Source organism: Ambystoma mexicanum, chromosome 2q (assembly GCF_040938575.1).
Source record: "Ambystoma mexicanum isolate Mex_15411 chromosome 2q, UKY_AmexF1_1, whole genome shotgun sequence".
Lineage (NCBI taxonomy): Eukaryota > Metazoa > Chordata > Amphibia > Caudata > Ambystomatidae > Ambystoma > Ambystoma mexicanum.
Genome location: NC_090924.1, coordinates 870,926,999 through 870,951,347, shown reverse-complemented (window position 1 = coordinate 870,951,347; position 24,349 = coordinate 870,926,999). Strand labels below are relative to the sequence as shown.

The following is a 24,349-nucleotide window of genomic DNA, read 5'->3' as shown; positions in this document are numbered from 1 at the left end:
TGTTTGGCAGAAACATTTTCGGAAGGACTGGAAGAGGCAAGGGCCGCTCTACCAGCCGGCACCAATACAAAAGGTCCTTCAGTGATAGGACACAATAGAGAGAACAAGAGGACCAAAAAGCCAAACCCCTTTTTTCCCTCCCGAGGTAGAGGAAGGGGCAAAGGATGGTGACAAGGAGACCGCCAACAGAATAACACAGGTGAGATCGAACGAGACCAAGCATGCAATAAGCGTAGAACCCCTCGCAGTAGGCGGAAGATTAGCCAACAATGTAGATTTCTGGCTTAGCATATCCAAAGATGCCTGGGTCTTGGACACAGTACAAGGGTTTCACATAGATATTCACATGACTTCAAGGCAGTCAACCCCGCCTGAGTCGTATATGCCTAAGCATAGAAGATCAGCAGTTACTAGAAATAGAACTGAGAGAGTTAGAGCGCAAAGCGACCATAGTAAAAGGGACAGATACCTCGATAGGTTTCATAAGCAATAGGTTTCTGGTCAAAGGGAAACACAAGTTGAGACCAATTATCAACTTGAGAGGCTTCAACAAATTTGCGATTTACAGATACTTCAAAATGGAGGGGATTCACCTTCTGAGAGACATATTATTACAGAGGGATTGACTGGCCGGGAAAGACCTCAAGGATGTATATCTGACGGTGTCAGTTGCGGAAGAACACCAGAGATTCTTGATTTTTGGGGGGAGTAAACATGGGAATTTTGTTGCCTACCCTTCGGCTTGGCATCAGCACCGTGGTGTTTCACCAAGCTGATGAAACCAGTGGTGACACATCTGAGCGAGCAGGGTATACGACTTATAATATATCTGGATGAGATTTACATAATGTGACAGGACAAAGAAATGCTCACGGTACAATTGAATATCACTGTAGAAATACTTCAGATATTAGGTTTTTTGATAAGCTGGGAAAAATCCAGTGTCCAACTGGACCAATCCATGGAATTCCTGGGTTTTGTGGTAGACACGACCCGTGGGACACTCACCTTACCAATTGCCAAAGTGGACGACATCAAGAAACAGATGAGGCACGCGCTGATGAAGAGAGAGTTGTCATTATGAGAGATTGCCAGACTAGTGGGGCATTTGGTCTCATCGAGTCAAGCAATATTCCCGGGCCATTACATTACAGAACATTGCTGAGGCTAAAGAGGGGCGCATTTTACAAGCAACGCGTCCAGATTTCCTGAGAGGTGAGAGAGGAGTTGGAATGGTGGCTCGAACAAATGGAAGCATCGAACGGGAGAGCTATATTTGGCTCATCCACGGACCAGATTATAGAATCCGATGCCAGCAGATGGGGCTGGAGAGCCCGTTGCGGGGACCTGTCAACAGGGGGCAGGTGGTTGGATCAGGAAACATCATTACACATCAATTGCCTGGAACTATTGGCATGGAGAGAGCACAATGTTGTGTGCTGCTCAAGATGGACAATATGTCAGCGGTCAGGTATATAAACAGATTGAGTGGCACAAGGTCAGGATGTTAGCAGAGATGGCAAAAGAGTTCTGGCACCTCTGTCTACTGAGACGGGTATCAGTGATAGCAGAATACCTGCCAGCTGTCAGAACGAGGTAGCCGATTCAAATTCCAGATTCCTCAGGGAGGCCAGCGATTGGAAGCTTGACAAGGAGTTATTTCAAAGCCTGATGGCATGATGGGGTCCGTGCCAGGTCGACCTGTTCGCATTGAGGTTGAACAACCAACTACCTCAGTTCTTCAGTTGGAGGCCGGACCCAGAGGCAGAGGCAACAGACGCCTTTCTCCAATCATGGGGGCAGGACATGAGTTACGCGTTTCCCCCTTTCTTGATGAACGCGAGAACATTAGCTCAGGTGAGGAGGCAGAAGGCCTCGCTAACTCTGATCACTCAAGATTGGAAGGGTAAAGCTTGGTTTCCCAGTTTACTGGAGTTATCGCACAGCAACCCAGTAGCGCTTCCCAGGTATACCCTTACTGTGCGGGACCCCAGAGGGGGAAGCCATCCTCTTGTGGGACAGGCAAACTCAATCTGATCGCCTCAGCGATTTCAGGGGATCTTGGGTTAGGCCTGGCTTATCAAGCGAAGCTGAGCTCATCATCAACAAATCTTGGGTACCAGGGCCCAATAGAGCATATAAATCTGCATGGGCGAACTTGTGCAGATGGCGTATGGAAAGAGACATTCACCCTGATGGAAAAGATGTGGTACACAAAGCCAAATTTCTGGCACAGATGGCAGCGCAAGAGAAAGCATATAGGACCATTAATACAGCCTGCTCTGCAATATCGGCGGGCCATCCTAAGATTGAAGGAGTGCCAATAGGGGAGTACCCTGTGATATGCAGACTATTGAAGGGTGTAAGAATGAATAGACCTCCCAAAGAGAAATACTCTCAGTTGTGGGACGTAGACACAGTGTTGAAGATGTTTCTAGCGTGGCCAAATAATTCAGAACTATCTAGGAAAGCGTTATCAGCAAAGCTCACTATGCTCTTGTGTCTTTTCTCATGCAAGAGAGTATCAGATGTCAAAGCATTAGAGGTGAACAAGAGGTCCTTTTCACTGAACTGAGTGACTTTCCTTAACTCGAGGAGGACAAAAACAGGTCTACGGTCAATATTTTACGAGGAATTTCCAAATCAACCCAAGCTAAGTCCAGTTAGATGCTTAGCGGCATAGGAGGAGATTAAGAGAGACATGAGACCGGTAGAGGTATCACAGTTATTAATAGCCTTGTGTAATCTGTATGGTGCAGTTTCGTCAGTGACTTTCGCCAGATGGCTAAGATGGGTGATGTTACAGGCTGGTATCGATGTACACTGTTATGGTGCCCACTCAGTGAGGGGAGCTATGGCCACCAAGGCTTTCCATATAGGAGCCAGATTGGAAGATATCATGAGATCAGCAGATTGGTTGAATGATTCAACTTTTAAGACTTTTTATTTCAAACCAATTGAGAAGATGGCAACGACAAGCATAATTCGAGCCTCCGGTCTTGACACAGAATTCAGATTTTCAACACATTTGTTCCAGAAAGTCATAAGTCTATTAAAGACAAAGAGGTAAAGGATTATCCCACCCTTGCAATTGTGTTTATCTATGAATGTATCATACATGCCAACCTCCCTGATTTAGGAGGGAGACTCACAATTCTTCAGTGAACATTTACATCTCCCGATTTCTCCGACAAAATCTTCCTCCCAGGTGTGCTGGAATGTTGGCATGTATGATGCATTTCTGTATTGTGATCTAATGTTATCGTATGGATGTGAAGTGATATTATGACACGATTTCCCACCCTCCTGATTAAGTACACTTAGATGTGGCTTTTTCATACTAGGTACAATCGTGGATAACAAGCCAGCTGGAAGCTGAGAGATGGAGAATTTTCAGTGGAGTTTGCGTCTACCGGTTGGGGTGCAAGTTTGGATCAGCAAAAGAAAGCATAATTCAGATTTTCAACACATTTGTTCCAGAAAGTCATAATTCTATTAAAGACACGGAGGCGAAGGATTATGCTTCTCTTCCAAATTTACTGATCAGCAGCAAAGAATAACCAATAAAACATGAAACACAAAACTCAATAAAAACTACAATAACCATGGTTTTAGAGTCTTTGTAGTTCTGTTCTTATTGGTCCTCAAACTGACCATCTGATATTTCTAGCCAATCAACATGTTTCCTGTCCATAAATCACCCTGTCCTTCTACTATTCCTCCTCTTTCTTTGTCCAGTCGAGGGTGCGTCCAGTGAACTTTTGTAATTCCGTCCGTACCATGCCAATAAGAGTTCAATTTCCGGATTGTTTGTTGTCTGCCACCGTACCTATAGAAAACATTAAGTAAAATGGTGACTATAAACCGAACGAGAGTGGGACCATCGTAAATCCAACCACAATTTATCAATATTATCCTCTTGTGCATTTCACAAAACTGTACAATCATATTGTATTCATCATGCATCATATTATTTATAGAAAACATGTAAAACATTTCAGTACTTTTTTATTACATTACATTCTTACGATTGATATGGTGGGATAATCCTTCGCCTCTGTGTCTTTAATAGAATTATGACTTTCTGGAACAAGTGTGTTGAAAATCTGAATTCTATGCAAAGACCGGAGGCTCGGATTATGCTTGTTCAAAGCTTACTCTCCACTAACGATGCCACACATTCAGTTGGTTTAAAATAGAAAGTTTTAAAAGTCGATTCATTCGACCAATCTGCCGACCTCATAATGTCCTCTAATCTGGCACCTATGTTGGAAGCCTTGGTAGCCATCGCTCCTCTAGCAGAGTGAGCTCCATATTTTACTACATCAATGCCTGCCTGTTGCATTACCCATCTAAGCCATCTGGCTATGGTAGCCGGAATTATGGCTTTGTAGGGTTTACAAATTGCTATCAGTAATTGTGATACTCCTGGGGGTCTTCCCTTGTCATGTCCTCATATGCTGTTAAGCATGTGACTGGGCATCATTTTGGTTGTCCCGGAAAAGATTCCTAAGATATGGATCTCAAACCTGTCTTGGTACTTCTCGTTATGAGAAAGTTCACTCCGTCACTCTTCCTGTTGATTTCTAGTGCTCTAACATCTGATGATCTATTACAAGCTAAAAGATATAGCAACATGGCTAGTTTCCCTGAAATAGCCTTTCTGGATAGATCCTGATTATCTGGTCATGATAGAAATAATCTCAACACTGTGTCAACATCCCACAATTGAGTGTATTTTTCACTAGGAGGTCTAGTCATTTTTACTCCCTTTACTAATTTACAGATCAGGGGATGTTCACCTATTGCTATACCTTCTATCCTAGGGTGTCCTGCAGATATCGCGGACCTGGCCGTGTTCATATTTCTGTATGCCTTCCCCTGGGCTTCTAACTGCGCTAAGAAATTGGCTACGTGTACTACATCCGTTCATCGGGATGAATATTCCTCTCCAAACACCAGCTACTCCATCTAGCCCATGCAGATTTATAAGCTCTGTGTGTTCCTAGGCCCAGGATTTGTTAATGATGTTTTCAGCCTCATTCGATAGTGCTGGTCTAACTCAAGATTTCCTGAAATCGCCCATGCGATTAGGTTGAGTCTGCCTGACCTCACTAGTGGATGGCTGAGACCCTTGGGGTCTCGCACAATGAATTTGTCGTTGGGTAGCACCACTGGGTTGTGGTGTGATAACTCCAGTAAACTGGGGAACCACACTTGCCCCCTCCAGTCCGGCGTAACTAGTACTAGGGATGCTTTCTGGTGCCTCACCTGGGCTAGTGTCCTCGCTATCAAGGAGGGAACGTGTAGTTTGTTTGGTGACCCCATGGCTGTAGGAAGGCATCTGTCGCTTCTGCCTCTAGGTCTGGTCTCCAGCTGAAGAACCGAGTTAACTGTTTAGTCTCGATGCAAATAAGTCGACTTGACATGACCCTCATCGCATCATTAGATTTTGGAACACTTCCTTGTCCAGCTTCCAATCGCTGGCATCTCTGAGGTATCTGGAGTTCCAATCGGCCACTTCGTTCTGATGGCCCAGCAGGTACTCCGCCGTCACTGACACTTCCCTCTGAAGACAAAGTTCCCAGAAATCTTTTGCCAGTGTTGCCAGTAGTCTGGATCTTGTCCCGCCCAGTCTGTTTATGTACCTGACTGTCAAGACATTGTCCATCTTTAGCAGGATACAACATTTTGCCCTGTCTTGAGTCTAGCATTTCACTGTGAAGGACCCTGCTAGTAACTCCAGGCAGGTGATATGGTGAGTCGTCTCCTAATTTGACCACCTGCCCCCTGTCGACAAGGTCCCGCATCGGGCTCGCCAGCCCCATCGGCTGCTGTCGGATTCGATGATCAGGTCCGGGGAAGAGCCAAATATGGCCCTCCCGTTCCATGCATCCATGTGGTGTAGCCACCGTTCATACTCTTCCCTCACTTCTTGGGAGATGGCAACATGTGTTTTGTAAGAAGCGCCCCTCCTCAGGTGTGTGATGATTAACCTCTGGAGTGCCCTGTAATGTAGTGGTCCTGGAAATATCACTTGGATTAATGATGCTAGGTGGCCCACTAACCTTGCAATGTCCCTCAGTGACAGTTCTCTCTTTGTTAGAGTGTGTCTTAACTGCTTTTTGATATCGTTCAGCTTGGGAATGGGTAGACTGAGAGATCCCTGAACTGAGTACACTATGAATCCCAGAAATTCCAATGACTGTTCCGGTACTATTTTGGATTTTTCCCAATTTATTAGGAACCCCAGGTCCTCTAACAATTTATTGTCGTCTGCACTTTTACTAGTAATGTTTCTTTCTCTTGACACATCAGACATATGTCGTCTAGGTAAATTATAAGTCTTATCCCCGGACTCCTGAGATGCGTCACTTCTGGTTTCATCATCTTGGTGAAACACCATGGTGCTAATGCTAGGCGGAAGGGCAGACATCGAAACTCCCCTGTCGATTCTCCCCATATGAACCTCAGGAATCTGCAGTGTTCCTCTGCTATGGTATGGTCAGATGTGCATCCTTTAAATCTATCCTGGCTAGCCAATCCCCTTGAATTAAGGTATCTCTTAACAGGTGTATTCCTTCCATCTTGAATTGGCTGTACACCACATATTCGTTTAAACCTTTCAAGTTTATAATTGGTCTTACCATGTGTTTCTCTTTCACAAGAAACATATTGATTATATAAGCCTTTGAGTAATCTGTTACTGGTCTTCTAGCCTTTTTGCTTTATAGTCCTCTCAGCTCTTTTTCCAGCAATAATTTGTCTTCCCGGTTTAGTTCTAAACCCCTTGTCGGGATCTCCTGAAGAGGTGTCTCTAAGAAAGTCTATGTGAAAACATTGTACGGTTTCTATTATCCAGGTATCCCCTGATATAGTGAGCCAATTTTGTATAAATTCTGCTATCATCCCCCCTACTTCTGGGGTAATTAAGTGTGGGTTGCTTGCTCTCACCTGGGTTATTTTGTTGACGCTCCCCATGTCGCCAGCTTCTGCCCCATACTATACCCCTTGATAGGAAAAAGGGGGTTTGTCTTCGATCCTCCTGGTCATGCCACTGTGTTCTGTCTTGGTAGGATCTGTTAAAGTGGAAATGGCCAGCCGAGCGACTCCTGCCTGCCTCTGCTGTCCCGTCCAAAAATGTGTCTCCCAAACACACTCTTGAGAGAGGCCTGGTCCTTGTCCAGCGCTGCATAGGAGTTTGCAAACTTGGTTAACTCCTTAATGAAGGAATCTCCAAATAATTTTCCCTTTGCGGTTGACGCTGACTCCGAAGAAGCTAACTCGCTTAACTTCGGGTCTATCTTAACCAGCAGAGACCTCCTTCTCTCTGTGGTGATAGCGTGGTTAGCGTTTCCCAACATACATATTGCCTTCTGGGCCCATGCGATCAGGATCGTCGGGTCCACTGGCTCCCCTTTTTCTCTGGCCTCTTCGCCAATCTGGAGAATCTTAGTGAGGGGCTCTGTCATGTCCAGCATTTTGTCTTGGCATGAACGCCAGGACCTATCTAGACCTTTCCTCACATCATTAGTGTACTTACTCATGAATGTGATCATTTTATCATCTATTTCGGTTGTATCTGCTGCACCCTCTGGTAGGTGAGGTCTAGGGCATTCCGCCCTCATTTTACTCCTTGCTTCCTTAGTTAGGGGCGCCCTCAGGCGATTTCTTAAGTAGGCCGCTATTCTTTTTGGCGGCTCCCATTCGGACGACCTTGGGTGGATTAGTGTTTCAGGATCAAAGTCATCATCACCTGCACCATCCTCCTCTGTCTCCTCCTTCCTTTTTTTCTTCGGCGCTTTGTGGCCTTCTTCTCCTGAGGCAGATATCAAATATACCTGTTCTCCTCTCCTTCCTCAGAGTATTCTTCCTCCCAGTCCTTCTCACCCTCATCAGAGGTGTCTGAGGATTTATCCTGTCCCCTGCTAGGCCCCGCCTTTACTCTTATTCTCCTTCTCTTACCACCCTTCTTCTTTGGTGGTGTGCCCGGTGGGGGGGGGGTGGGCTTCCTCAACCCTACGGGCTGCTTTTTTGTCCCCTTTTGCTTCCCCCTGTGCTTTTCGCCCTTTGAACTCCTCCAGGCCCTGTGAGAACTTGAGGCAGTCCTCCATCAAAGCTATCTGCTGCGGCCCTTGTCCCAACGAGGCCCCCAGGGCTTTTTGGAGGACCTGAGTCATCTCCGCATGGCTCCTCTTCTGGCTAATGCTAGCCTTTCCCGCATCATTAGAGGAGCTCATGTCTGCACAGTACACTGGGGATTTCAAATGTATACCAGGAATTTTTATGATCTTTTATATACTCTCTTTTAGTAGAAAGGTATAAATATATATATATATAATGATCACCTAGTCTGATATAAGTATATATGATATGGATGTATAATATAACAGGTTTTACTTGGGACTTTTCCTGTATTGTTATTGCGGTACCTTATTGTGGCCTGCAGGGGCGCTGTGCTCTTTGATCGCTTAGCGCAATCCTGCTGGAACGTTGCGCTATGAAAGCGAAATGAAATAGAATGTAACCGTCAAGCTGGTAAGTATAAGAAATATCTCAGCGCTCGTTTAACGTGACTGAAACACTCCTCTAACAGTCATGAATGAGGAACTACGCAGTCGCGTCGCGCTCTCCCTTCCATGACCGCAGTGCCCTCTGTATCTGTTCTTTGTAGTTTCGGTCGCCGGAGTACCAGCCCCGTTGCGACTGCAACTTCAAAGTCTCCAAACTGATGCGGATAAACACGCCTGATAGTGCGCGCATGTGCATGCAAGTATGCCTAGTAAAGAACACTCACGTATAATCACACATATATGAAAGTATGATATGATATGGCATTTATAACGCGCCTATACACAAGTGTTTCGAGGCGCGACGAGGCAAGGAAGGGGGGAACAGAGGGAAGACAGACAACGATCTTACTAGGCCAGGTGTCATTCAGATCGCGCAAGTGCATGGGAAGGGGGAAAGGGAAAAGTGCATGGGGGAAGGGAGAGGGGAAAGTGCAGTACATGGGATAGTAGAATAAATAAGATAATAGAACGGCCAGATGGTGGCAAGACATAAGTTTTGGTAGGGGGACTTTAGGGATACAGAACAACAGTCCCCAGGTGCGGGGGTTGCCAGGGAGGCAGTGCAATTTCAACCAGGAATTCAGTAGGGGAGAGGGGGAGAGAAAGCAGAAGCAAAGAGGAAGGTTTTGAGGTGCTTCCGGAACCAGAGATGGTTCTCCTCAAGTTTCAGGGAGGCAGGAAGGCTGTTCCAGAGGGAGGCCCCTGCCGAAGAGAGAGATCTACCACCAACTTGTTTCTTGGAGAAGCGACTGACCCTGAGGGAGTTGGAGGCAGATGAGGGAAGAGCTCGAGAAGGAAGATATTTGGGAAGAGAGAGTTGAAGGCATTGCGGCCCCAGGCCCCAGAAGGCCTTGTGGACAAAGCAGAGGGTTTGGAACTTAATCTTCGTAGCCACTGGGAGCCAGTGCAGAGATTTCAGTCCTGAGAGATAAAAACCCTGGGCTTGAGGCCAAGGACACGTCTCGCAGTCCTGTTCTGGATAAGTTGCAGAGGGCGGAGAGTAGAGGCAGGCAGATTTAGATAGAGGTTGTTACAATAGTCCAGTCTAGAGAGAACCAGGGCTCTGGAGACGGTGAGCTTCTGGGGGAAGGAGAGGAAAGGAAGAATACCTCTGAGAAGGTGTAGCTGGTAGTGTGACTTCTTAGAGATGTCAGAGATGTGAGGAGAGAAGGAGAGTGTGGAGTAGAAGATGACCCCGAGGTTTTTAGCCCTGCAGGTGGGAACAGGACGAGGGCCAAGAGAGGCCGGCCAGAGAGCTGCAGGGAAGCAGGGAGTGGGTGTGCCAATGAGTAAAATCTCAGTTTTACTGGGATTAAGGCAGAGGTCATTGCTGGCACACCACTCCTGGATAGCAGACAGATATTCAGAGATAAGGGAAGGAGAGGAGGAGGCCAAGGGTAGCCTGGAAATGAGCTGGGTATCATCTGCATAGCACTGAAAATTGGGGCAGAGAGCGGCGATGTGGTGGGCTAGGAGAGCCAGCTATTGGTTGAACAGCCAGGGAGAGACGGTAGATCCCTGGGGGCCACCACAGGTAGAGAAAAAGATATCAGAGAGGAAGGACCAAAGTTGGACCTGGGAGGGTCGGTCGGAGAGGAAAGAGGTTAGCCACGCCAGAGCCTGACCAGTGATACCCAGGTTATCACGGAGACAGTTGAGCAGGATGGCATGGTTGACAGTATCGAAGGCAGAAGAGAGATCAAGCAAGATGAGGACACACAGAGTGTGTGAGTCAGGGTTGGAGAGCAGGTCTTCACGATGTTTAGGAGAGCAGTTTCCGTGCTTCTGGCAGCTCTGAAGCCAGACTGATGGTCATGAAGACAACCAACAGATTCAGTGTGGAGATTAAGCTGGGAGATGGCCAGTTTCTCCAGGAGCTTGCCCAGGAAGGGAGTGATGGAGATTGGGCGATAGTTAGCCGGGTAGGAGGGGTCGGCAGAGGGTTTCTTAACAAGGGGGTGCACAAGGGAGTGCTTCAAGGGGGGTGGTAAGACTCCAGTGGCGAAGGTGTGATTGCAGAAATCAGCCAGGGCAGGAGCCAGGGAGTCGATGTGGTCCTTGATAGTTTTGGAGGAACAGGGGTGAACCTGTTTCGACGAGACTTTGATAGATCGGACTTGTCTAGAAACCTCATCAGCAGAGGAAAGGGGAAAGGCAGAGAAGGAGGGAGAGGGGTGGCTGCAGAAGGGCCAGAGGAAGAGCAGGGGATGGAGGGAGGCGATAGGAGGAGAGTGAGGACAGGATGTCCCGAGCAGGGGATGGAGGGCGGGAGGCGATAGGAGGAGAGTGAGTACAAGCTGTAATGAAAAGGGCACTTAACTCGCTGCCGAGCAGGAAAGAAAGAGGAGGAATAGTAGAAGGACATGGTGATTTATGGACAAGGAACATGTAGATTGGTTAAGAATATCACATGGTCAGTTTGAGGACCAATAAGAACAGAACTACAAAGACTCTAAAACCATGCTTATTGTAGTTTTTATTGAGTTTTGTGTTTCATGTTTTATTGGTTATTCTTTGCTGCTGATCAGTAAATTTGGAAGAGAAGCATAATCCGAGGCTCCGGTCTTGACATAAAATCATTCCCCACTGTGTCTTTAATAGAATTATGACCTTCTGGAACAAATGTGTTGAAAACCTGAATTGAGAGTCACAGCAGCTATCAAATGGGCACCAGTGACCCCCTGAATCTGCTTTGTGCCACTGTAGAGCAGGTGCTGCAGATCAAGATACTGATTCTGCAGGATGCAGGTGTACACTATTCTTTTGGCATGGAGCTTATGAAAAGAGAGATCTGGTTAGCAGATCACCCCCCTTTCTGAGATTAATCACCCCATCATTGTATTAATACAAATTTAAAAAGCCAGGGCTTCTTAAATTGCAGATGGCAATTCCTCAAAACGAGGAAGAGGCGGTAATAGAAACAGCTAGCAAATTATGTACCTGATAATACAGATTTTCCACACATTCGTTACAGAAAGTCATGATTCTATTAAAGACTCGGAGGCGAAAGATTATGCTCTGACTTCTCTTTACTAACTCGAGCAGCAACCATATAAACAAGATAAACATGGAAAACAAATAAAACTACAAAGTCCAACGAAACCCAGTAATTTTTGTAGTTCGTTTTCCATAGGATAAGCAAAACCACGTGATCCACTCTTCCAATCTGTGTCACTTCTCCCTTATAACATCCCATAACTCTGAAGTCCTTCCTCTTTCTTTCGCTGCACCGACAAACTTGCGCCCCAACCGGTAGGCGACTTGTTCCAGCCAAACTTTTCAAGTTGTCGTTTTCTGTTCCGCTCCTGAAACAAACATAAGTCGTTAGAAATCCCCTCATAGACGGGTGGGCAATCGCATAGCAATGCATTATTACAGCATGATAAAATTACTTATATCGTAGCGATTGAAATTGGGTGGAATAATCTTTCGCCTCCGAGTCTTTAATAGAATCATGACTTTCTGTAACGAATGTGTGGAAAATCTGTATTCTATGTCAGGACTCGGAGGCTCAGATTATGCTTGTTTAAAGCTTACCTACCACCAACGATACTACTCGCTCCACTGGTCTAAAATAGACATTCTTAAAGGTCTCCTCATTAGACCAGCCTGCCGCCTTTAGGACATCTTCCAGACGAGCCCCTGCCAAAAAGGCGGACGATGTCATAGCAACCCGTGTAGAATGTGCCCCGAACTGTTGTACGTCTATGCCTGCCTCGGCCATGCACCACTTGACCCAGCTAGCTAAGGTGGCTGATGCTACTGCTCTAAAAGGTTTCCTAATTGCTATCAGTAGCTGGTTTACACCCGCGGGCCTCACTTCATTTGCTTTTCGCTCGTACACTTTCAAACACCTAACTGGGCACAACTTAGGCTTGTCCGGGAAGGCCATGTATTCTACAGACTTAATATTCGTCTTAGTTCTCCTCGTTATGAAAAATATTACCCCTGAAGGGGAAAAGGACTTTCTGTTCGTTTCTAAAGCTCTCACGTCCGAGACCCTTTTACAAGAAATAAGACACAGAAGGGTAGTCAACTTAGCCCACAGTGCTCTCCGAGACAAGAATTCATTGTCCGGCCAACTTTGAAACATTTTTAAAACTATACTCACATCCCACAAACGTGCGTACTTGGGAGCTGGGGGTCTCATACACCTAATGCCTTTCAGAAGTCTACACACCAAGGGATGCTCCCCTACCGGCTTACTGTCTATGTACGCATGGCCTGCTGAAATCGCCGACCTATAATTATTAATGGTCCTGTAGGCCTTTGCCTGCGCTGCCAAAAAATTCACTATGTGTATTACATCTGTATATACGGGATCAACCTGTCTCTCCAGACACCAATTACTCCATCTATGCCATGCCACTCTATACGCCTTGCCTGTCGCTGGAGCCCAAGACTCCCTGATGAATTCCTGAGCTGTGCCTGAAAGTCCTGGCTTAGATCAGTTCTCCCTGAAATCGCCCAAGCCAGAAGACTCAGGCTCCCTGACCTGACCAATGGATGAATCTCTCCTGCCGGGTTCAGCAGTATATCCTCCCTGGCTGGCAGCCGAATAGGGGCTTCGAACGACAGTCCAGAAGGTCCGGAAACCAAGCTTGGCCTCTCCAGTCTGGTGTTATCAGAATCACTGTTGCTAACTGGCGTCTGACCTGCGCAACTGTGCGTGCTATCAAGGAGAATGGGGGAAACCTGTATTCCCTTGCTGGACCCCAGACCTGGAGAAAAGCGTCCGTCGCTGTCGTTTCCGGATCCGGTCTCCAACTGTAAAATCTGGAGAGCTTCCTGTTCAACCTGGAAGCAAAGAGATCCGTCTGACAGGGACCCCTGCGGCGCATTAATTCCTGGAATACTGAGTCGTCCAGCTGCCAGTCGCTGGAGTCCCTCAGATATCTTGAGTTCCAATCTGCTACCAGATTGAGCTCCCCCGGTAAATGTTCTGCTCTCACGCTTATCCCCTTCTGGAGACAGATCTGCCAAAACTCCTTGGCCATCTCCGTCAGCTTCTGTGACCTTGTTCCGCCCAGTCGATTTATATATCTGACTGCCGAAACGTTGTCCATTTTCAAAAGAATGGACGATTTCGCAGCTTTCTGTGTCCAGCACTGAATCGCGAAGGAGCCCGCTAGAAGCTCCAGGCAATTGATGTGGATACCCAGTTCCTGTCTCGACCATCTCCCCCCTGTCGACTGATCTCTGCATCTTGCTCCCCATCCCCAGCGGCTGGCGTCGGACTCTATCACTAGGTCCGGGGATGAGCCAAATATCGCCCGGCCATTCCAGGCTTCCATGTGGCAGAACCACCATTCTAGTTCCAGTCTCGCTTCTTGTGATAGCTTCACTTTCTGTTCGTAAGAAAACCCTTTTCTGAGATGGCTGATCTTCAACCTCTGCAACGCCCTGTAATGCAGGGGGCCTGGAAATATCGCCTGTATCGATGATGACAGACGTCCTATAAGCCTTGCTATTTCCCTCAGAGAAACTTCTTGCTTCGCTATCATGACCTTGATCTCCCTCTTGACTGAATTGACTTTGGCTAGGGGTAATTTGAGAATGCCCTGCGTTGTCTCTAAGCTGAACCCCAGAAATTCCAGATCTTGAGCTGGTTCTAACTGTGACTTCTCCCAATTTATCAGGAACCCCAGCTGTTGTAATAACCCTGTGGTTAACAGGACCTGTCGAACTAGAACTTCTTTGTCCTGGCACATTAGACATATGTCGTCCAGGTAAATAATTAGCCTGATCCCCTGTTCTCTCAGGTGTGTCACTACAGGTTTCAAGAGTTTGGTGAAACACCATGGCGGACGCTAGCCCAAAGGGGAGACATTTGAATTCCCACTTCTGGCCCTTCCAAAGGAACTGAAGAAGTTTTGTCTGCTCTGGCCGGATAGGAATCGTTAAATATGCATCCCTGAGGTCTATCCTTGCTAGCCAGTCTCCTTGTTGGAGAACATACCTTAGAAGATGGATGCCTTCCATTTTGAAATGCCTGTACACTAGAAAGAAATGTAAACCCCTCAGGTTTATCACTGGTCTGACCTTGTGTCTCTTCTTGACCAAAAACAGATTGCTTATAAAACCCCCTGGTCCCTCTGAGGCTGGACCGATTGCATTCTTTGCCTTTAGCAATTCCACCTCCTTGTCTAGCAGGACCTCGTCTTCTCTGCTGAAATTTATCCTTCTTGGCCGTACTACCTGATATGGTTCCCGCCAGAATTCTAACTGAAACCCTCTTACGGTCTGTCTTATCCAAGCGTCTGAAGACAACTCCTCCCATATTTCTACATACAGTTTCACTCTCCCCCCTACTGGAGGAATACTTGCATTTGACCTTTCTATCACTTTCACATCTCTCACCTGGGGGACTCTGGTGTTGTTGCCTTCCATTGTTCCTCCAACCCCTGCCCCTGCCTCTTCCCCTAGAAGGGAAGAATGGGTTGGACCTTCGGTCTTCTTGTCTCTGATTTCTGTCCTTGTAGGAGCCTCTGTACTGGCCACGGCTGGACGAGCGGCCCCTTCCTCCTCCAGCCTTGTCGAAAACTCTTCGACCGAAAATCTTCTTCAGGGAAGATTGGGCCCTGTCCATCGATACATAAGTACTGGCGAATTTCGCCATGTCCTTGATAAACAAGTCCCCGAAGAGCTTGCCCTTCGCGGCTGTGGCCTGCTCGGAAGTCGCCATCTCCCCTAGTCTGAAGTCCAGTTTCATTAGGATCGACCTTCTCCTATCGGTCGCCAACGCTGTATTTGCGTTACCGAGCAGGCAGATAATTCTCTGAGCCCAGCCGGATATAATGCCTAGGTCCATGGGCTCCTTCTTGGCCTTCGCCTCCTCGGCCAGTTGCCAGATCTTGGTGACCGGCCCTAGCATGTCCAGCACCTTGTCCTGACAGGACCGCCAGGATCTGTCGATGCCCCTCTTCACGTCCCTGCCATACCGGCCCAGGAACGTCAGAATTCTCTCATCAATTTCCGGGGTCTCTGCTACCCCGTCCGGGACTCTCGGCCTTGGGCACTCGGCCTTCAATTTAGATCTGGCCTGTCTACTTAAAGGTGCCCGCAGGCGCCGTCTAAGGTATTCCGCGATCTTCTCCGGGGGATCCCATTCATTGGACCTGGGGTGAATGAGATCATCGGGATCGAACTCCTCCCTGAGAAGATCTTCCTGTTCCCTCCTGCCTTTCTTTTTAGGTTGGCTCTCCTCCTCTTCCGGGGAGGATTGGTCTTCTGAGGAGGTGTAAAATTCAGACCTAGAGCTGCTCTTGCAGTAGTCGTCGTCCGACTCGCTCGAGCTAGTGCTCCGTCTGTCGCGGGATCTCGCCTTCCTTTTCCCCGATCTGTGGGGTGAACCCGGGGGGGTCTGGGCGTTACGGCCCCTGCGGGTTTTATGTCTACTTCCCCCTCTCTTTTTGCGAGCTTTGCCCTGGGACAAAGCTGCCAAGCTTCGCAATATGCCCCTCTCTTCCCGGGGCCTTTCGGCACTCTGCAGCATTTGAACTGCTTCGCTCATGCGGCGCCCACTGACATGAGGGCCGTCAGAGTCGTCGGTGTAGTCGCTCATGGTTTCACCGCCTCTGAATACTGTGAAAGTGCCTTGTGCAGTTTGCTTGGGCTGCCCCCGTCAATATCTGTATTGTGAAGCTAGGCGAGCCCTTCTAGAATAGCAGTCTTACCTGGGACTGAGCCCGTCAAGCGGAGGTCTAAGCCTCTCTCACCTCCTCCTCAGTGGCAGAATAAGGGAATGAGATATTTAGACTGACGCAGTCCTCTGCGCAGGGTTCACTTGCCTGCGGTACCCACTTCAGCCACTAGGTGGCGTGCCCTGCTAATAAAGGAGCCGGTGAGTCCCCACAGTACACACGGCTGAGTGGCTGAGTCCCGGGAGCTCAGTAACAATCAGGGATCAGAATTAGTTGTATAGTTTGTGAGGAGCCTGGCGCTCTGCCTCCATTCACTGACGCGTAAGTTCGCAACGGCGCCGGAACTCCGGAGGTCCCGTCGCGCCGTTGCGAACTTCCGTGCCCACAGTGCCTCCTAACGAGGAAAGCGACGCCGGAACGAAGGTCCCGTCGCGTCCTTCCCGCGGATATGCTCCGCCAACGTTCCACGCGCGTATTAACTTAAGCACACTTATACCAGAAACATATTCAGACAATAGCGTTCGTAATTGAAGTCAACACATATACACTCCAAAACATTCTAACAGTAAGATGAAAGGTACTTATCTCAGCTGCTCGAGCAGCAAAGAAAGTGGAAGGACTTCAGAGTTATGGGATGTTATAAGGGAGAAGTGACACTGATTGGAAGAGTGGATCATGTGGTTTTGCTTATCCTATGGAAAACGAACTACAAAAATTACTGGGTTTCGTTGGACTTTGTAGTTTTATTTGTTTTCCATGTTTATCTTGTTTATATGGTTGCTGCTCGAGTTAGTAAAGAGAAGTCAGTGCATAATCTGAGCCGCCGAGTCTTGACATAGAATATGAATCCAATGTCTATACAAAACGTATGCGTCAGCCAAAACTATTGGCTTTAATTGTGCTCGTTTTAAAATTATAACTGATGGATTAACTAAACCATTTATTACAATCATTGTGCCTTAAGCGGGGAATGCACAGGATCCTAAAAAAAAAAATGGGAAAATGCAGACTCATGATAAAACCATGTGAGTCGGCAAAAGGTCTGCCGTCTTGGGCAATGACCAACTGAAACGAATGCCTTTGTATTGGTTAAGCAAGCCTACTCCAAGAAAGAACATTCCGTGAGCTGATTTCATTGAGAAAAGAGCAATAGAAAACAGACACGAACCAAACCATGCGTTCCACGTCGTTCCTCATTACCGTCTAGGTTTTATTTAATTTCCTGATCTGTAAAAAAAATTACAAAATAGAATATCTAACCAATTGTAAAATTGAAAAAAATGAAGTTGCATGATGAAATATCACATGATCAAAAGCAAATAGTATATTTATAATGTTTTTAAATAGTGCAGTTAAAAGTATATCTTCTTTACAAATGTCGCTGCAGTGAGAAAACTACCTACTGTATAGAGCTGTATACTAAACCAGCATTACACCGACTTGTCATTCTTCAAATAAAACCGCAACCTAAGACTTACAAACATGGCCCGCTCGCCACTAGAGTGGCTGGAAGGTATCTGCTTCTATTTCAGTCGTCCTTCGTCTGTTTTCTCATACACGATTTACCATAACACACTTCGAGTGTCACAAGAGGCTGGTGCAGCGCGTGCGCAGCAATAGAACTTCTCGAAACTGACAGCGGATAAACAAAAGCGACTGTGGCGCGCGTGCCCGGTTGCCGGGCGAAGTACTGCTCTGCTGTGTGTGCGCGCGCGACTTCTGGAGACTGCGCCGGAGCTACTGCAACGGGAAGCGGAGGGACCCAAGGATGGACGAAGACGTTCTGACCACCCTGAAGATTCTGATAATAGGGGAAAGCGGAGTGGGCAAGTCCAGGTGAGCCTGGATGTTCTGTGTGTGGATTATTGCTATGCTAGGTATAGCCCAAGCCGGCCTGGCTTCAGGTCGTGGACTCGTCATAGTGTGTGTTTCGGTTGGTACGTGGCCTTTTCGGAGAGGTTGGGAGGTTTGGGTCAACGCATGAACATGGCCCCCGGTTTCGTCAAACTTTTCTACCCTGCCTCATACTGGTAAGGTGTTGGGGCATCACTGCTACTCTAGGCCGCTACGTATTTGGATCAGACCCCTTTAAAACCCGCCGTTAGCGGAACTGACACCTTTGTCTCTCGTCACCTCTTGGCTTCTCCTGTACACCCACCTCTGCTGCGCCCCAAGCACCCTGACGCTCACCCCGTCGCTGCATATGATCTCGAAATAGCTCCTCGAGACAACTGGCTGCTTCTCCCGACTTCCCAGCACATGTTATTTATTCTTTCAGGCATTTGTTTACCGGACTGTCGCAGGGGTTTCCGCGGCCCTGGGCAAAACATTTGGGTAGACCCCTCACTAGTTTTGCAATGGCCCTGCTGCTCAACTGACAGGCATTGGTGTAAATGGAAAATATCTGGTGGGGGATCCCACAAGGTCTGGTTTGGGATGGAGTTTTGGGGGTGGGCGGTGTCTGAGGAGGCAGGGTTTAGAGAGGGCGGAGCTGGCAGGTGACCTCCGATCAAAGCACATGTCCAAAATAATGATTTAAAACAGCGCAATTTCTTTCATGCTGCTTCTTTTTCAAGCTATATATCAATTCCACTTCCATGGCACTGGTGCACCCAAAATATATCATTACCACTTGAAAACCGCTTGGGGTCCCATCATCTGATGAGGTGTGAAAGCAAGCACTGGGGTAGGACTTGCAGTCAGGATTAAGGACGGAGCCACACTGAACCTCGCAAACCCTTTCAACAAAAATAATTGAAAGGCCCTGCCACTATACCTGTGTGAAGGCTAGCCATAGACACCACTTACCTTGACCCACTGATGCCATGTCCCGGCTATTAGAAAAAGTGGTGCCAGGCAAAACAGTAGAGGCCACGGTTAGGGAGTTGACAACCCATGATGGTGTATGGACCAGACGGACACCGTTGCATGGGGACAGTCTGCCATGCCCCTGGACAATCCTAAAGGGCTGAGAGAAGGATCACTGGGGACAAACGCAAGGAGCCCCGCTGTTGGCAATTGCTTCCTTGCACTGGTAAGCAAAGTGCCCTGTTCCCACGAACTCCAGTGGAATCAGTGCTAAGGAGCGAAAAGGAAACAATCGTAAGGCTGGAATACAACACTGCCTGCAATTACAAAAGCTTTCTTTTTATTTTTTCTTTTTTTTTTACTGCTTGACTAATATTATTGGCAGAACGTAAAAACACCCAGCAATCAGTGGTCAAAGTGTACGAAAATAAGTAGTGGAACTATATTCCATACTGTCCTGCATTGCTCCCCACAAACCCCCTCCCACGCACAATACAAACCCCAAAACACATGTGCCTGCTGATCAGGGAAATGTGTTTCAACTTCATCCTATACTATTTTAAAAAGAAACGCTTCTGGAGCAGTTTCTTTTTAAAATAAAGCATAGGAACCCTGAATTTTGCATTAAAAGCAATGCCCTGTGCAAGCACTGAGCACAAAGAGTAATCTACTCTGTGTGCAGTGTGCTCGCACAGGGCAGGGCAGATTAGATGCCGGGCCCACCAAGGTGGGGGCTGGGCTGCTCGGAGCAGACTGCTCCGAGCAGCCCAGCCCCCACCTTTGCGGGCCCGGTAGTGTAGTCTGCGTGGGTGCCTTGCCTGCATAGAACTTACCCGTAGTGACGGTTCAGGCCAGTCTTCCTTATGAAGTCCTGTCAATGTGTCCTGCTGTTGTGTACACGTAGGGGGGCGGAGCCACAAGAGTGCTCATGCTGGCAATGAGCTGCTCCGCCCCCCTACGCCATGCCATTGCGGGAGTTCTTTTTTTTTTTCCTCCAAACCCAGCTGGAGAGCATGGGTTTGGTGTTTGGGCGGCTGACTCTGGCCTGATCCCGAGATCCGTCTTCACATCTGGTGCCGGATCTCGGATCCGGCGAGAGCCGGCCCAATGACCAGCACTGCTGACAGGAGATTGGAGGAGTCGGCCACACATATGTTGTATGTATGGTGGACCCCAAATTTATTGCACACACATTTTAATTTTGAAAGGGACATTAAAACTGTTAATAGTCCATTCTTAGTTGGGCCCTGATCATCCATACACAGACCAGCTGTGGAGCCATAAGGTTTTGTCAAGGTCAGCTTTATTGTACATACTCACAGTTGTACAGTGTAAAGACTGGAGGGGATGTCTGTACTATGGTAGAGGAGAGGCACAGAGGACCCCAGCCAAGATTCTCTATTATTGGTAATGTAGTCGAGCAATCAAGGCCTAGCTTCTCAGGAGGTGATGCAGGCTGGTTCTTGAGTACAGTGTAATCCCCGAACCCCCACAAAGGAATGTCCACACACTGTATTACTGAAAACGCAGTCTTTATATAATTAATATTCAAAGGTATGTACACGATCACAATAACGCACTTTGTACTCGGAAATCAACAATGATAAATATATACAATTCTAAAGTGGTAGCACCAATGTTATCAAATCTCATTAAAGTGCATCAACTGTACGGTTAAAATGTCACACAGATCAATAACGAGGAAACCAGCAATAGAGATAGGAAGGAACGTAAAATGGTTGAAACAATAGGCAGAATGCTGGCCTCTACCGATGCAGTTCTGTGTGGAGAACCCCTCCCCTCCCCACCTGGGCAACCTGTAAAATAAATATATATAGCACAAGCCCAGTCCATATATTATTCAATAGCCTTCTTTCCTCCTATGTTTTATCCCCCCCCCAATGTACATGGTGGAGTAGAGTTCTTCGAAGGATCCTTCTTGAGTGACTCCCTTTAAAGCAGGAGCCACGGATCGTCGAGAGGCGTCGAAGATGGTGAACTTGTCGTCGACGGCGGCAATGAGAAGTTCAAGGGTGCCGAGACCCTGATGTCGATCCAGGCGGTACTCGTCAGTGACGTCCTGCGAGGATGAGGTGTGCGGGGCACCTCAGCGATAGATTGTTCAGGACCGCAAAGAGTTTCAGAAGAGCTGTGGCCCAACGAGGGCATCGAGTCGTCGGAAGTCTTTGTGGCTATCAGGTGGCGGGAAACCCACCGGCGGATTCTCCTCGGCGCGCCGGTCGTCCTCGACTTTCTCCAGCGGGACAAAGCGGTCGACGTTGCGGACAAAGGAGTCCTTGGATTCAAATGTTCTTAGGCAAAGGAGCGGGCGGCTCCAGTCGTCGGCATGGCGTCAAGCGGTCCCCACGGCTGAGCAACGAGCCTCCAGCGGTTACACAAACCTGCGAACCATGGTCGACGGCAATGGACTTCGACAGCGGCGAAGTCCGGGTGCTTTGCTTCGTTCTCCTCAGCGGTCCCGTCTCGGGTCGGCAGCCTTTCGAGGGTCTAACTTCCAGGGAGCTTTGGCGAAGGTTAGCGGTGCTCGATGGTCCCTCGGAGCACGGGAAGAGGGCGCCTTACCAGGTCCTCTCTCGGATCAGTCCTTGACAAGTTCGGCAGCTTTCAGATCAGGTCGAAGCAAATGCAACAGCAAGTCTTCGTCTTCCAGCTGGGCGTCGAGGATCAGCAGTCCCAGTTACTCTTCAAGTGTAGACACAGCTTCTGAACAATTTCCAGTGGTGAGAGGTCCCCAGATATACTATCTTGTCTCTCATCCACATTGCTGGGTCACTCTCAGCAGCCAACCATACAGAAGGGCATTCATGCAGTCAGTCAGCCAATCAGGCACACAGTGCATTCAGGCCATCCTCCTCCCTCTCAGACACTCACAACAAGGAATGTGGATTGGGACGAGTACCCAGCCATTCAACACTACACACTGCATTAAGGCCAGTTTCTGGCAGGGGTGCCTCAGTCTTTGTCTCTCATACCAGAAACCAGACCGCCACAAACCAGAAATCAGACAGCCACAACAAGAAGTGCATATTGGATTGGTCACACACTCCATTCACCCCGGTCCCACCCACAACATACAGTCACTGGGAAGGCTCCAGTCAGTCTGGACTGGACTTCACAACAACACCATATATGGAACTTCCACCCACCAGCCAGTCAGGGGGAAGGGACAGAGTCAGGGCTTCCCAGGACTTTGGGAAAACAACGTAATAGGCAATAGAAAGCAAGAGGCCACATGGGCCATCTTGTTTTCCATCAGGAATCAACTGATTCCAATGGCAAGGCCTGGGTACCCCAAAACGGAGGATACTCGGCGCATCTGTCAAATTCAGCATGGAGCTGCCACCAACCCATACCCTGCTCTGCTGGCCACCCACAGGTGCCCAAAAGCATACACTAGGGGAACAGGGTTGTAGCCCCTACCCATGGGTGCCGTAAGGGTATCCCATGGGTCTGTTCACCAAACCAGAAGAGAGAGCTGCACCGCCAGGAGTCCCACATGAACTCCTGCGCGGAAAATATGACAGAACACACGATAAACAGGCAGTAAAGGACAAGGATACGGAGGCCCTGTCCCTCCGATGCATTTCCAGCATCACATACAGGAACCAGTTTCTCTTCATATATGCAGTACCATCACTGGTAGTCATGGTAGACATCACAGGATACATAGACATGTAAATACATGGACAGAGACCCACCAGCCATCCTTACACACCCAGCTCAGGCCCCCAACTGATATTCACAGAACACTCACTCACAGACCCATTCAACATTCTCCTGAGCTGCTCATCATTCATGCATCAACATTCCAATGGCATGCACTGGCCAGTGACAATACAAGACTACATCATAACAAACTCCATGCACGGAAACAATTTTGGAACAATTAGATCAAACATTTTGCATCCGAGCAGGGATCTCTCTCCAGAGTTGATGCTTCTTTGTTCACTGTTTTCACTCAACACAGTATCAATTGTAATGAAAATAGTGAAGAATGGTGCCTCTACCCTCTCTTTATGCCCCTTTCCCTCTAATGACACAAAAAGAAGCAACAAAACACCCTGATTTCCCTGTGTAGGGCACTTCAAAATACCTTTTTGAGTGTGCGTCTGAACCTACTTGCGACAAATGAAATCATGGCAATGAGGGGAAAGTCCACCTCCAATAAATGCTGAAACTTTGAAACAGCATACCAGGTAAGGCAGCTGTTACTATCATGCCCAGGTCTTAACTCACCAAGAAATACTTATCTGGGTCACCTTAATTCAGACTTGCGAGTCTACGAAGAAGACTGGTGGACTCTCCTAATGAGAGGAGATAAAACGCCATTGCGGTGGCATTATTCTTTCAAACACTGCTCTGTAAAAAGGAGGAGAGAGTGGTACCCAAATAAGGAGCAAAGGAAACAAACACACGCAGAGGCTGAGGAGGTCGAGCTGATTAAACGCAGTCTAGACTAATGAATTTTAAGACGCCCTTGTGAATGAAACGATAGACGTTTTTCGTTCTTTTTGTCTTGTAAAAATGTGTAAACCAATTGAATTGAGTAAGATAAAAAAATACCCTGTTTTCCCAGGGCTAGTGTAAGGATTTTGGGGCCAAAGCACACTTGAGACCCTTTCGATTTATAAAAAAATGAGGTATCCAGGAATCTTACCATCCCAACCAATAACTTGATCTAGTCCCCTGGCAGCAATCAAAATAAGCACGAGGAGATTGCATTTGAAATCCCCCAACTCCCTTTATCTGTGCTGGAATCAGGATAATAAACTATTTTGTCCCAAGATTCACACTAATAACGGTCTCAAACATAGATGCGTTTTGCCAAGGGTGCTGGAAGATCTTATGTTTCCCCGAAATGAGGTAAAAAAACGACCATGTTAGTTTCTTGGGATATGTGGACGAGCTAGTCCTACTCAACCAAACTCCAATAGGACTAAAAAGATTAACAACTATTATTGAATACTCCAAAAGAAACCATCTGAGTCTTAATAGTAATAAGACTAAAATGATGTATTTTGGGAATAAAGCACGCACTGCATGGCAAACAGGTGACAATGTGTTTGGCTTTGCGGATTCATATGTATACCAGCATTTCCTGATATCCTACATAAACAATGAGAAACGGTATAGAGATCGGAGTTGGAGCGAAATTATGTCTAAGCTGTCCATGAGAATAGAAAAAAATCACAGCAATATAGTTGCATCAGTCTAAAACAGCCTCACTTTGATATCCAACCAGATCATCATACCTTCTGCCCTTTATGGCTTTGAGGCATGCTTTTCCTAATCAATAAGAATAAG

General features: G+C 47.5%; 1 protein-coding gene across 1 annotated transcript in view; it reads left to right on the top strand.

Moving 5' to 3' along the window:
• Window positions 1-17,771: 17,771 nt before the first annotated feature.
• RAB18 (RAB18, member RAS oncogene family) overlaps window positions 17,772-24,349 on the top strand; it is a 222,952-nt gene continuing 216,374 nt past the window's right edge. The window contains exon 1 of the mRNA XM_069648112.1: window positions 17,772-18,052. Coding sequence (XP_069504213.1) covers window positions 17,985-18,052 — 68 coding nt within the window. The 5' untranslated portion in view covers window positions 17,772-17,984. The remainder of the gene's footprint in view (window positions 18,053-24,349) is intronic.